The 15,108-nt window shown below is 32.5% G+C and overlaps 3 protein-coding genes across 7 annotated transcripts; all 3 read left to right on the forward strand.

Moving 5' to 3' along the window:
* The first annotated feature begins 2,506 nt into the window (after positions 1–2,506).
* Positions 2,507–4,748, forward strand: LOC108486910 (ras-related protein Rab11C). The gene is made up of 3 exons (XM_017791070.2): positions 2,507–2,717; positions 2,802–3,011; positions 4,063–4,748. The coding sequence occupies exons 2-3, from the start codon at positions 2,847–2,849 to the stop codon at positions 4,546–4,548; spliced, it is 651 nt and encodes a 216-aa protein (XP_017646559.1). The 5' UTR covers positions 2,507–2,717; positions 2,802–2,846; the 3' UTR covers positions 4,549–4,748.
* Positions 4,749–6,047: 1,299 nt separating this feature from the next.
* On the forward strand, positions 6,048–9,512 carry LOC108486997 (serine/threonine-protein phosphatase PP1 isozyme 2). Of its 5 annotated transcripts, none has more exons than XR_008282984.1 (5): positions 6,048–6,638; positions 7,860–8,419; positions 8,503–8,717; positions 9,032–9,136; positions 9,306–9,512. XR_008282984.1 is itself a non-coding variant. In XM_017791187.2 (4 exons), exons 1-3 carry the CDS (start codon positions 6,446–6,448, stop codon positions 8,674–8,676), a joined length of 927 nt encoding a protein of 308 aa, XP_017646676.1. In that variant the 5' UTR covers positions 6,048–6,445; the 3' UTR covers positions 8,677–8,717; positions 9,032–9,512. The 5 variants fall into 5 exon arrangements, 2 of the variants coding, with proteins under 2 accessions (XP_017646676.1, XP_017646675.1); XR_008282983.1 differs by having other exon boundaries at positions 6,051–6,638; positions 9,029–9,142; XR_008282982.1 differs by having other exon boundaries at positions 6,051–6,638; positions 9,029–9,136.
* A 3,458-nt stretch (positions 9,513–12,970) lies between these two features.
* On the forward strand, positions 12,971–15,088 carry LOC108487060 (proline-rich extensin-like protein EPR1). The gene has a single exon (XM_053028876.1). The coding sequence runs from the start codon at positions 12,971–12,973 to the stop codon at positions 15,086–15,088; it is 2,118 nt and encodes a 705-aa protein (XP_052884836.1).
* Positions 15,089–15,108: the final 20 nt, after the last annotated feature.

The raw sequence follows: 15,108 nt of genomic DNA on the forward strand, positions 1-15,108 counted from the left end.
ATAAATATAAATGAATATGAAATATAAGAACAAAGTCACAGAAAAAGCTAAGAACACAGGAGAGAGTTTGAGAGAATGTTTTTCGGAATTCTATTTCTCTTAAGAATTTAAGATACAATGGATAATTTACAAGTGAGGGGAATGCTCTCTATTTATAGTTGAACTCTCCCAAAACTAAGATTAAATTACATCAACTGCTAAGATTAAAAGTTATCTACAAATCATATCTCTAAGATTACATTTATTGTATCTTCTAAAGTTATAAGTTATCTCCAAAATTGTATATCTTTGACTTGGTCATACTTTATAAATGAGCCTTTAATCTCTCAAAGCAACGGATCAGTTGGTTTGGGCCACCCAAGCTTCTTTATCAGTTATTGAAATCATGTTAGTTCTTGTCAACTAAATGATTCCAATTTCAATTATAAACTTCCATGGAATACATTGTATACGATAGTCACGAGATTTGCATCATAGCCCATAACAAAAGTCGTTTCCTTATTTATCTCTTAACCAATAATATTACAAATTTGTGTTACCATTTACATACATACACATTATATTTATTTTAAATTTGGAAATAATATATGGAATTTAAATAATTATTAAATTTTCAAATTTTTTTGTCATGATCTATTTGCTTAATACTATGATTTTTTTATAACAACATATTTAATAGTTATATATTTATGCCATAAAAAATTATATATTTATTAACTTAAAATAATTGAGACTTGCAAATTTTAAAGTATTGTAAAAATATTTAATATTACTATTATTTTTAACGTAATAATTTTAAAATAACAATATAATAACTTTAGCAATTAAAAAATTTATATACAATTCACTAGGTTTCTTAACAATAACCATTCAAAATTTCTTTAAAAATATAATTAATAAATATAAAAAGTTAAACGCAAATTTTAAAAATATAAAATACAACTAATATATTGAAACATGTTAATTATAAAATTAATTTTCAAATCATGATAAAATTTAAAAATTAAAACATAGTTTAAAAATAAAATAATGTTAAAAATGTTTTAAATCCGCTTAACTCTTGAAAATATAAGAATTATTATAAAAATTCTCTAATGCATTGAAAATAAAACGAAAACAATTCAAAAGAGAATGAAACTTGAATTGAACAAAAAAACTACAAGAAAGCAATGCATACAAAGTGTTTGAGTAAATGCTTTCAAATATATATTTTAACTCAAAAACGGAAAATGAAGTACAATGAAATTGATTGATTACAAATAAAAATAGCTCTCGTTATAATTTAGCACTCTCAGATCTAATAATATTGATAAAATTATATTTTTATCTGCAATAAAAGAATGTTAAGAAATTTAAACTCTATACATATTTATATTTTAGAATTTATAATAATCATTTAAATGTATAATTTACTGAAATATTTATAATTTAAACATTATTTAAGTATATAAAATTTATTAAAAAACATAAAAGGGTCTAAAATTTGTGCCGACTACTATATCTAATATATTACGGTACCATGCTGAGTTGCTTTTCGCTTTTTTTCAATGACCGGATTGCACATTGAAGGAAGAGAGACGTGCTTAGCTGATATTGCCAAGTGCTACATCCACCATCACAGCAAATCAATCAGCCAACCAGCCTCGTAATATTCATTTTTGTCCTTCCAAGTTTATCTTTTCTTTTTTCTTTTTAATTTACAAAATTACCACTCAAGCGGCACCGTTTTCACCCCAAAATTTAAAAGGAAAAAGAGGACGCGAAAACCTCAATAACATATTATATTTTGTCAAATTCTGCGCACTTTGCGTAAATTGTGTATTATTACATTCAATTTGTTCATTTTCAATATATTTTTAGAATTTGAAAATTTTAATTATAATCAAATAATAAATATTAAATTTAAAAAATATATTATTATACAGGAAGTAGTCAGGGATTGATAGGTGTTCTAACCCCTAAAATTTATAGGAAAAATTTTCATTTAAACTTTTTAATTTTTAAAATTTTAATTTAGTAGAGGTAAAATTATATTTTACCCTTAAAAATAATAAAAATTAATTTAGTTCTTTAAAAATTATAAAAATATAAGCTATTCAAATAGTAAAATTATATTTTACTATCATATAATTTTATATTTATTTTCGACTCCTAAAAATATTTTCTACCTTCGCCCTTGTTATTTATGTCTTACTATTAATTTTACATGTTGTTCACAAAAGAACTAGTTAATAAATTTAATGGTTGCCGTTTGTATTAAGACTAAAATTTTGAAATTAAAAAATATAACCACTAAAAATGATTCAATTGATGAATGTGAGTTAAATCTATAACTTTACAGATAATATAGGACTAATGACATAAATTTAATCAAATAGATTTAAAGTTTCAAATTTTGAAAAATATAAGGATTAAAATTGATCAAATTAAAATACAGGTACTAAATTCACAATTTACACAAAGTAAAGGGTCTAATAACAGAAATTGACCTATTATTTTATAGAAAAATCATCAAAATCAAAGCCCCTGGCACCCCTTTCCACCTCTCTCCACTCGTCATTGGTTTTTCCGTCTCCTCTCATTTGATTACACTTTTTCCATTTTTTTCAGTCTCTCTCTCTCTCTTTTTTTCCACCTAAAATTTTATTACAATAAATCCTCTAAAATTATCTGTTTTTCACATTGATAATCTTCTCTTCTCGATATATCCGCTTCGGGTAAGTTTAATCGTTTCAAGATCTATCTCTCTATTATTCGTTTACTTTTTGTGTGGGATTGATTGAATTTTATGGATCTTCCAGGTTTGAGAGAGAAGAGATAAAGAACATAGAGAAAAAGAGGGTAAAATGGCGCATAGAGTAGATCACGAGTACGATTACCTTTTCAAGATCGTGTTGATAGGCGATTCTGGAGTTGGAAAAACGAATATTCTCTCTAGGTTCACCAGAAACGAGTTTTGTTTGGAATCTAAATCCACTATCGGCGTCGAGTTCGCTACTAGAACCCTCCAGGTTTTTCATCTATTTAATCGACTCCATGTTTATTCATCTTCATGTATGTTTTTTAGTTTCTGTTCTTTTCTTTTGCTAAAAATGAATAGCTCTTGAAAAGTATCTTCAGCTTTGATATTTTGAAGTGTGCTTGAATACTTCTGATCTGATTTAGTTTCGTAAATTTTTGCATGATTAAGTTGATTGTGAAATCTTATGTTCACTTAATTGTATATTCAGTAAATAAAAAATCATCTCAATAAATATCGCGTGATGATTCCGATTGCCTTATCCTACACTGTGATTTTAACTTGGAAGTTCATTTTGAATGTTAAGAGAAAAGATATCTGGATAATGATGCTCATCAAAGGTGCTTTATGTCGTTCTTTTACTGTGAAAGTCTTAAATCATACGGTTGAGTTGAGGGATTCCATTTCTGTTTTTAGGAACAAATTGTAGATGTAAGATGTGTTGAAAAGTTGATCAATACAAAGAGTCTTTTTACATGTTTCAACTATTTTAGTTATGGGTTTTGCTAACAAAGTAACAAGGGTCATTGGGCCACTCTTTAAGGATTGTTAATATATTATATAGTAATGAGTATTGTATTAAATGAAGTGCTTGTCTTCATTCATCATTTTCAATACATAGGTTGAGATATTACTATTTATAGTAATCTTAAAGAGTGCCCTCGCAAGCAAAATCTTTTATTTACTGGAGCAACAAAGTTGGAAGGATGAGAAGGCTTTTGTTAGTGAAAAAACAAGCAAACGACTTGTCTGTCGTTTGCAATTTTTCCACTCTCCATTATTGTACTACTCCAGGCTGTTTTTATATCGCTTTATTCTCATTTACACTGGCAGGGAGTATATGGTTGCTTTTATTGGCTCATTACATGATTGAGCATTTGACTCAGAGAAAAAAACATCATTTTCCTGTGTTTTCCAGCCTGTCATGTCAGATTTATTAGAACCTTCTTTGGGTTCTTTGTTAATTAGCAATCATGTTGGTGCAGATTGGTAAATTGTTGTTTGTATTTTGCAATGAATTTATATTGTTTTTGCTGATATAGGTAGAGGGAAAGACTGTCAAGGCACAGATTTGGGATACGGCAGGTCAGGAAAGATATCGAGCCATCACCAGTGCTTACTACAGAGGGGCTGTTGGTGCACTTATGGTCTATGACATAACGAAGAGGCAAACCTTTGATAATGTTCAAAGGTGGCTTCGTGAATTGAGGGACCATGCAGATTCTAACATTGTCATCATGATGGCTGGAAATAAATCCGACTTGAATCATCTCAGAGCTGTTACCGAGGAGGATGGTCAAGCTCTGGCTGAGAGGGAAGGTCTTTCATTTCTTGAGACATCAGCGCTGGAAGCAACCAACATTGAGAAGGCATTCCAAACTATATTGACTGAGATCTACCATATCATAAGCAAAAAGGCATTGGCAGCCCAGGAAGCAGCTGCTAGTACCGCAATTCCCGGCCAAGGAACTACCATTAATGTCACTGATACATCAGGAAACACTAAGAGAGGATGCTGTTCTACTTAGAAAGGTAATAGGTTACATTTGATGCTGTTCTACTTAAAAAGGTGATAGGTTACATTTGAGAAGGTAAAAAATATTTGCTAGGAAGTAGGCCCTTTTCATGTTTTTGTCAATTTTTGGCTGAGAGAGAGACATGTAAAATACATATATATATTTTACTTGAATTGTGATATGAAGCTTGTGATGTTTTAAACAACCATAAATTGTTAGTAGAAATAGAATGGAACGCCTGGTTTTACTTTGCACTGTTACTCAACATGTTACTTCAAAAGTTGTTTTGGTGAGATGTCGCTATTAGAACGGCAGGAAGCGTAATTGGTTTTATCTGATCTGGCACACTTGTCTTTAAAGTGTCTCCCTGTACCTCTTTTAACATGCATGGCTTAATTAAAGTTTATGATGCGCGTAAATGAGGCATTGGCAGTGTTGACAATGAATGAGGCTTTGTGACCTTGAGTGCTAAGGTTTATGCGTTAAATGTCATGTTTGGGTTTTCTTTTAAAATTTTTGGGTTTGCGGATGTAGGACTAAAAGGTATAAAATTGACATTTGACCGGTTTTTGATGGATTGATTTTAGTTTTTAATTTGATTTTATTTTACAGTTATTCAGATATATATTTACGATTGTACTATAATCATATTAAATTGTGTTATATTTATAGTTATAGATTCAAGTAAAAAACCTTTTAATCTGAAAAAGGGCTTTATTAAGCCGGTCCATGTAATTCATGTTAAAGAAATGATATTTAAATAGACCGAGTTTGGCTGTCTGACCAAAATAAGAGTAGGCATGAAATATTGGGAAGATCTGAATGGTGGCATGAACAAGGAGGGACGTAACGTGAGCATAACCGACTCCAACGTGCTGTCCATCGTCTTTGACAGTTAGGGTAATGGGGAATAAAACAAAGCGACCGCCCGATAAGCATGCACATTACAGGGCCACACCCAACGCCTGGCATTTTGACTCAATTATATATAATTTATGTAGAATACACATCAAGGTAGACAAAACAACTGGTCGATAATCGTCTATGTTTTAATCTAGAATATCAGATATAATATCCCATTTGAACAGAGTGGTACTCTGCAGATCAACCTTTTTTACGATAGCCGAATTTGACTGAGTATTAAATGTGAATACGATAATTAATTCTTTCTTTTCTTTAGCAAATTCTAAAAAAAAAATAAAAAATTGAATGGATCTAAATCAAATCAAACAAAGCCAAGCTGATATCCACTCAAAATTTGTTTGGTTGTTGTCATACGTTGTTTTTAATTGGATTAGATTAGATTCATGTTGTAGTTTATTTCCTTTTCAGTTTAATGTGCACAAACATCACCCAACATTTCAAAACAAAATTGCTACTAGTATTTCGAATTTAATATATAATTATAAAGTAATTTTAATTTTTTATGGAAAATCCATTTACATAATTTTGATGGATCTTAATTAGCATATATATATAAATAAAAATATATATCGGACATAATACAAAGTAAAAGAAATCCAAAAATATATCTCTAAATTTTATCACAAAGGCAACGGCTTTTAGTTTTACCAAAGGCTATTATTAATATAAAAAGGAGCGGATTTATGGACCCCGATGAGAATTATTCACAAACATATAGAAAAAAAATCATACGCTTCTCCGCCACATCGGAGTTTCAGTCAGCCAATCACCGCCGCCCTTATATTACAAAATTATAAATGTTTTTTTAATCATTTTCTTTAAATATAGCAGTAAAAAAGTATTAATTAAAAAAGACTAGGCGTTCGCTTTCCGCCTCTTTCTTTTTTCAAAGAACCTCCAAACCAAACCAAAACTCAGAGAGAAGAACAAAGAATTTTTTGTTGCTGTTATTGTTTTTTTTTTTAAAAAGTCACTTTCCCAAATTATGGGATCCGTTTCAATGGAACCTGCCGTTTTGGATGATATAATATATCGTTTATTGGATTTAAAACAAGCGAGGCCAGGGAAGCAAGTGCAGCTGTTGGAAGGCGAGATCCGTCAGCTTTGCACTGTCGCAAGAGAAATATTTCTTCAACAGCCTAATCTTCTTGAGCTTGAAGCTCCCATCAAGATCTGTGGTACGCCTTTTATTTAGTAATTGTTTTCTTTGTTCCCACTTGAAAATGATGGAAATTCACGTTTTAATTTTAGGATTTGGGTGTTTTGAATTTCGAATGGATGAGGCAAAAGTTGAAAACATTGAAGAAATGTTCTATTTTTATTTGGGAATTTGATTATATTAAGGAAAATTTGAAAAATTTTCAAGGAAATGTATGTTTTAGCTTTTTGAATGATTATGGTTATGTTTGTTCGTAGCGGCTGCATTGGAGTACTTGATTTCTTTGCTTAAATTGCATTAATCCAAAATTGAATTTTTTGTTGGATGTTCTTGGTATGGTTGGTTATTACCCAGATTCTTAATTTAGAATAAGATTGAAAATGAGGTTGAGTATGTAGTTTCTAAGCTATTGATCGACTCTGTGATACATAATTGCATATAATCTGAATTTGATGGGATAGTGATGCTGTGAATTGTAACGTTTTGATGCATCAAATGTTTAGATTTTCTTAGGATTTTAATGCTGTTGAGATGCAAGAATGTTTTAAACTGGCGCTGCATTCCTTTTATCTTGGTTACTCGAGGGTAGTGGGTTGGCTGGAAAGACTCATAGGTGGAGAAAACTCCGAGATGGCAGAGGATGGAAGGGGAAACCAGAATGTTTATGTTAATCATCAATGATTACTACAAAGATTATCGATTGTTTAAAGCAGAAGCCATTTATTAGTATATTTTTACATGACGAACATTGAGAAGATCATGAAAATGATAAAACCACATAAGAAAACAAGGCGCCCTATCATTATTGAAGCCTCCATTCTCTAAAAATATCCATTATAAGTACAGAGGACTAAATGATTGCTCTTACCTTTGATTTTATTTGAATCTTTCTTTAAAGGTTTCTTCCACCATAGTACCAGAAAACTGATGAAATAATACTTGTTTCGTACTACTTGGTGGTTCCATTTATGAACAGATAAAGCAACTCACCTAAATCCTAATGAAATGTTGGAAATGTTCTGCTGATTATGGTAGCTATCTAGTGTTAGGGTTATTATTGAACTACATTCACTTTCGATTTGTGTGGAAGTAACAGCTATATCAAAATAGCAAATTGAAGATTGGGGTGCTACTTTGAACATCAGTTCTGGAAATTTATCTTCCTAATTTTGACAATTGGTCTTAACATTTTGAAAGAAATGTTAATAATCTGTTTTCTTTTGTTGTTTTCTTCTTCCAGGTGACATTCATGGGCAGTACACTGATCTTCTGAGGCTTTTTGAATATGGGGGCTTCCCCCCTGACGCTAATTATTTATTCCTAGGTGACTATGTTGATCGTGGCAAGCAGAGTCTAGAAACAATATGCCTTTTGCTTGCCTATAAGATCAAATATCCCGAGAACTTCTTTCTCTTGAGAGGGAATCATGAATGTGCTTCTATTAATCGGATTTATGGATTTTATGATGAGTGCAAACGAAGGTTCAATGTGAGGCTTTGGAAAATCTTTACTGAGTGTTTTAACTGTCTTCCCGTGGCTGCTGTAATAGATGACAAAATATTGTGCATGCATGGTGGCCTTTCCCCTGATCTAACAAATTTAGATCAAATTAGGAGCATAATTCGTCCAACCGATGTTCCGGATTCTGGTCTCCTTTGTGATTTACTTTGGTCTGATCCTAGTAGGGATATAAAAGGCTGGGGTATGAATGATCGAGGAGTCTCATTCACATTTGGCTCAGATAGAGTCTCGGAGTTCTTAATGAAAAATGATATGGACCTTGTTTGCCGTGCCCATCAGGTTAGGGTTATTTGCTCTTTATCTTCCTTCTTTATGTGTGTGGGTGGTGTAAGCAAAGCAGCTAACCCTAATGCTTCTGTCAGGTTGTTGAAGATGGATACGAGTTCTTTTCGGACAGACAACTCGTGACAATATTTTCAGCTCCCAATTATTGTGGCGAATTTGATAATGCCGGGGCCATGATGAGTGTTGATGAAAGCCTGATGTGCTCTTTCCAAATTCTTAAGCCTGCAGATAAAAGGTCCAGGTTCATTTGAGAGATACTACTCTGTCTTTGTTCCTACATTGAACTGCTGAAGTAAGTTTTAATCAAACTTTTATCACGTAACTGTATCATATAATTCTACCCACAATACTTGTCAGATCGATCGCCTAGGTTACAAATTCATTGTAAACTGTGTATTTTGATTTGTTATCTTCAGCCACCATTTCTTGTGTTCATATATTCTATTTATAGACTTCCCATGAAAATTTACTTGCACATATTTTATGATGTTTGTCAGATCATACAATGTCTTTAACCTTCATCATAAACTTTTATTTTTCTCATATGTGAACCTAATTTCTGTGTTGTCTCTGTTGATTATAACATATTTGTTGCAATTTCAGTAGTGATTCGAGAAGAAATGTCCAAAGATTAAGGATGCTGATGCTGATGCTGATTTTGCAGCTCCATGTGATAATGAAATATGACCATATCCTTCCCTATATCAAAGGGTACAGGTTATCTGTTTACCACTATTTTATAACCATATGAATCGAAAGATAAGGCATGTTGACAAGGACTCAGCCACTGAAATCCTTTGATTCTTTTTTTTTTTTTCCTTATTCACCCATTTTTTTAGAACCCATGGCATTTTCAATATTTTCTTTTGTTTTATCATAGGAAAGGGAGAAGAGTTGGAGGAAATAACGAGGGTTTAGGAATTAGGAGGAAGGGGAAAAAAAAGCTAAAATATTGAAAGAGCTTTTGAACTATTTCATGTTTATGAATTTCCTATGTTTTGATTGTACCTAAATAAAAATTTACACTTTCATTTGTATACAAATAAGTCTTTGTTTTGAATGAAATGTTCGTTTATTTCGATTAAAAGTTTGTTGGGTTATTTGGCTGTAAATTAAGGGCAAATGATTTGTTTGGGAGTAGTGAAAATAGGATTTTATTTATTTTTTTAAATGTTAGAATTTTTAATAATTATTTTAGTCAAAAGATAAAATACCAAATTGTGAGAAAGAAATTATTCTCTTTTTCTTCTATTTTTCCTTATTCCTTGTATTAAAAAATATCCGAAAAGATTGAAAAGGGAAAAAAAAAACCAAGATTTGTGTGTGCGTATTTGAATATCTTAATTATTATTGTTATAGATTTAAAATAAATGCAAATATTAATTATTTGATAATTTGATATTCCTTTTTTACAAATAATAAATTTAGATATATTAATTTAAATATACCATTATTAATTTATTTTAAAATTTAAAATTAAAAAGTATCTTAATGAATTTGCTAATGGACTTCGAAATTCAACGTATAATATTACTTAATTTGGATTTAAATTATAATAACTAAGAAGAGAATATTTGATACCTTGTTAGTTAATAATAACTGTTATGATTGATGTAAAATAAAAATATTGTAGGATTCAAACATTAATGTAAATAATTTTACTTTAAAAAATGTTAATTATAATTATTAAACATAAATAAGTGAAAAAATTAAATCTGAAACTTGAAACTCAAAGTTAAAAATTTGAAATGTAAAACTCAAAGCCTAAAACTCGAAAGAGGAATAAAATAATTAAAATTTAATATTTAATTATGTTTAAATAAAATTAATTGTATTTATTTTCAAGTTCTTCAATAATTTTATTTAATAATGATGCATTAGACCTATGCATCAAATATTCTTTCATAAATAAATTTGAATTTTATAATAATTATCTATCTATAATCTATAAAATATGAGTTAATTTGGAGAAACTTACGAATTGAATTCACTTTTAAAAATAATTATAATATTTAATTTAAATTTATTAGTTAAAAATTGTAATAATTATATATTTAAAAATAATTATAATTTAATAGAACTTGTGATAATTACACATTTAAAAATAATTAGAATTTAATTTAAAATTATTAATTAAAAGAGTTGAGCTAATTTTAAGATAGAGCTATTATTATTTTAATAGTACTGTAAATATAAAATATAAGAAAAATATTGTGATAATTATAATTATAATTTACAATTATTAGTTTAAAAATTGTGACTTAAATAAAAGTTGTGCTAATTTTATTGATGTAAAATAGAATTATTGTTTGAATAGAATTTTAAGCATCTTAATTATCACTTAATTAATATTATAGTTAATCATGTCAATCAATTATTATTTTTAATAGGATAAATCTCAAAATTATACATGAACTTTGATTTAATGTGTAGTTATATAAATAAATTTTAATTTGGTGCAATTATACACATGAAACTCTAATTGTGGTTCAAATATATATTTAAAATTTAATTTTGATTTAATCATACACATTTAAAGAAAAATACATTAATTTATTTTTATATTAGATAAATATAATTATTTATGCATGCAATATATAAACATAAAATGATGCTATATCAATAATTTTATTAATAATTTACAAGAATTGGATCAAATCAAAATTTAATATATAAACTTGAAAGTTCACGTATAGTTTTGGAATTTATCCCTTTTGAAAATGTTACTTTGTATTAAGCTTAGAAGTAGAGGCGAATCTAGAGGAACTGGCAGGGGCCCCGACCCACCTAAAATAGAAAATTACTATTTAGGTCATTTAAAATTTTAAATTAGTAGAGATAAAATTGCACTCAAACCCTCTTAAAATTATAAAAATTTAATTTAATTATTTAAAATTATAAAATTATTGACTATCAAAAATTAAAATTTTATTCCACCGTTAAAATATTATTTTAACCTTCCCTGGTTAGAAGGTAGTAAGAATGAAAGAAAGAAAGAAAACTCAAAGGCTGTGGGTGCTGTAATCTGAAAGGTATTTGGGTTTAGATGAAAAGTTGGCGTGGAGAGATGAGTTGCATGCATCACAAAAGCATTCATGCATTGAATCATACATTTCGGTTACTCTTGGACCGGAAAATGGTGGCAACAGTCTCCCTTTATAGTGTCAGCAGATTCCTCGTGTATTTTCCCCTTCCGAATAGTCAATCAAATGACGTCCCTTTTTTTAAAGTGAAAGAAAAGAAGAAAAACCCCGATAGTTTAAATATAAAATAATTTCAGGAAAACATGATATGTATGCGGTGTTTTTACCATGCCAATGAGTGAATTTTAGACTAATTGAAATATTTCTTTAAGCTTCAGCAATCATATCCCATGTCGAACAATTGGATTGGATTTCATAATCAACATATTTTAGTGTTCAAACTTTGCATGTGACTAAAGCTGATAGGAAACGTGTATGCTAATTGACACGATAAAGAAAACATCTCATTAATTTACATGTCGGTGGGGTTGTATGTTTAATATTTTAGACTTCAAATATTCGATTCATAAATGGGTCGTAAGTTAACAACTTAAATTATAACATCGTAAAAAAATAATTTAAATGTAAATATCACTTATACCTTCATACACTGTTACCTGATAATCAAAGATTTAAGGTATCAAGGAGCCTCAAAATAAGGTATCATGTGGATAAAATCCTTAAAACCACATTTTAATAAATGTGGATAAAATTTAAACAGTAAAAGATTATCATAAACTAATTACAATGAGTTTCCATATATTAGGATATTCAAATAAAATGGTAATTTGCTTAGTTGCCTCAATATTTTTTTGACAAGTGGTATGTCCTACTTGTCAATATAAATGGTAAAATATATATTGGTAACTTATTCATATACATGATATATATATATTTATAGTAGCATACCATATATATCAAATCATAGTAGGAAATTCAATAAAAAATGGTAACTTGCTTAGGTGGCAGCTTATTTTCATATATATCAAATCCAAGTTTTAGATTGCTTCTTCCTTTTCTGCAATTTTCTTTGAGTTTTTCCAATAAGAAGAGAGTGGGTAAATTTTCTTTTAAAAAAGAACTGTTTGATTGTTTCATTAGAAAAAGAAGATTAGTTTAATATTTTGAGAATTTTTTAGTGATACAGGTAAATAGACAGGCGAAATTTGAAGCAGTGTAAGGCACACGTTAGGCGTGGACAATGGCTATATCAAAGTGCTCTTATTTTTTGAACTGAAATTATAAAATAAAAATTCAAAATCTGATATGAAACAGGGTATGGGCGAGATGCATGTCGGTGTATAACGGAACAAAAGAACATAAACTTTAACGTCGGATTGTGCATAAACCAGAAATTATAAGAGACTGTGTGTGAATAAACCTGAAACTTTAGATATGATAAAGAGAACAAGTTGTTTATGTTAGAACATTTGTCAGCTATTGTCACTTTGAGAGGCTATTTATACAGTGAGTTCGCCGCTCTTTCACTGTACCAAAAACAGTCATTCATATATGCTTTAAAATGAAGTTGTTTGCTTTGCTTCCACAAATTACATTGGTGGTGCTGCTAGTGATCGCAGATCAAAGCATTGCCCTTTCGTTTGCTTCTTTCACCAATGTATATGGGAGGCAAAATGGTGATGCTAAACCTAGCTTTGCAAAGCATTCCACTGCTCTTCAGTCTGTATTCATGAAAGATGGAATAGAGTATGGTCGATCATCACCTTTATACGTGTATCCTCCTGCCTCTCTACCTCCTCAAACTCCACCAAAGATACGATATCCACCACCATCTCAAGACTACCCACCTCCTATTTATCGACTTCCTCCTCCTATACAACTCTCACCACCCATTGAAAGTCATCCACCACCAATGCAATACTCGTCACCCGCTCAAGGTCGCACACCACCTACACAAGCTCATTCACCACCAACGCAATACCCGCCCCCCACTCAAGCTCATCCACCACCTACTCAAGGTTGCACACCACCAACACAATTCTCTCCACCCACTCAAGCTTATCCTCCACCAAGACAATACCCACCACCTACTCAAGCTCATCCACCACAAAGGCAATACTCGCCACCCACTCAAACACATCAACCACCAATGCAATACTCACCGCCAACTCAAACTCCACCAAGGCAATACCCGCCACCCACTCAAGCTCATCCTCCACCAAGGCAATTCTCGCCACCCACTCAAGGCCATCCACCACCCACACAAACTCATCCTCCACCAATGCAATATCCACCACCTACACAAGCTCATTCACCACCAACGCAATACCCGCCACCCACCCAAATTCATCCACCACCTACTCAAGGTTGCACACCACCTACTCAAGCTCATCCACCACCAACAAAATCCTCACCACCCACTCAATCTCATCCTCCCTCACCACCCACTCAAGCTCATCCTCCACCAAGACAATACCCACCACCCACTCAAGCTCATCCACCACCAAGGCAATACTCGCCACCCACTCAAACACATCCACCACCCACACAAACTCATCCTCCACCAAGGCAGTACCCACCGCCCACTCAAACACATCCACCACCAATGCAATACTCACCGCCAACTCAAACTCCACCAAGGCAATACCCGCCACCCACTCAAGCTCATCCTCCACCAAGGCAATACTCACCACCCACTCAAGGCCATCCACCACCCATTCAAACACATCCTCCACCATTAATGCAATACCCACCACCCACTCAAACACATCCACCACCAACTCAAACTCCTCCACAAAGGCAATACCCGCCACCCACTCAAGCTCATTCACCACCCACTCAAGGCCATCCGCCACCCACTCAAGTTTATCCTCCACCAAGGCAATACTCGCCACCCACTCAAGGCTATCCACCACCAACTCAAACTCCTCCACAAAGGCAATACCCGCCACCCACTCAAGGCCATCCGCCACCCACTCAAGTTCATCCTCCACCAAGGCAATACCCACCACCCATTCAAGCTCATCCACCACCTACACAAACTCACCCTCCACCAAGGCAATGCCCACCACCCACTCAAACACATCCACCACCAACTCAAACTCCTCCACCAAGGCAATACCCGCCACCCACTCAAACACATCCACCACCAAAGCTATACCCACCACCTACTCAAGCTCATCCACCACCCACTGAAACACATCCACCACCAACACAATACTCACCACCCACTCAAGCCCATCCACCACCAAGGCAATACTCGCCACCCATTCAAACACATCCACCACCAGTGCAATCCACGCCACCCACTAAAGGTTGCGAACCACCTACTGAAGCTCATCCTCCACCGAGGCAATACTCACCTCCCACTCAAACTCATCCACCACCATCCCAATACTCGCCACCCACTCAAGGTCGTACACCACCTACTCAAGCTCATCCACCACCAACGCAACATTCACCGCCCACTCAAGGTCATACGCCACCTACTCAAGTTCATCCATCACCAAGTCAATACTTGCCGCCCACTCAAAGTCATCCACCACCAATGCAGTACTCACCACCTACTCAAATTATTCCGCAGCCTCCTCAATCTCCCCCTAGCTATGGACCACCATATCAATACACTCCACCTTCAGGTGGCTATTCTCCTCCATACTTAGCCATCTCCGTACCGTAAAGTATCATCTCTAACGAAAC

The sequence above is a fragment of the Gossypium arboreum genome, chromosome 5 (assembly GCF_025698485.1).
Source record: "Gossypium arboreum isolate Shixiya-1 chromosome 5, ASM2569848v2, whole genome shotgun sequence".
Lineage (NCBI taxonomy): Eukaryota > Viridiplantae > Streptophyta > Magnoliopsida > Malvales > Malvaceae > Gossypium > Gossypium arboreum.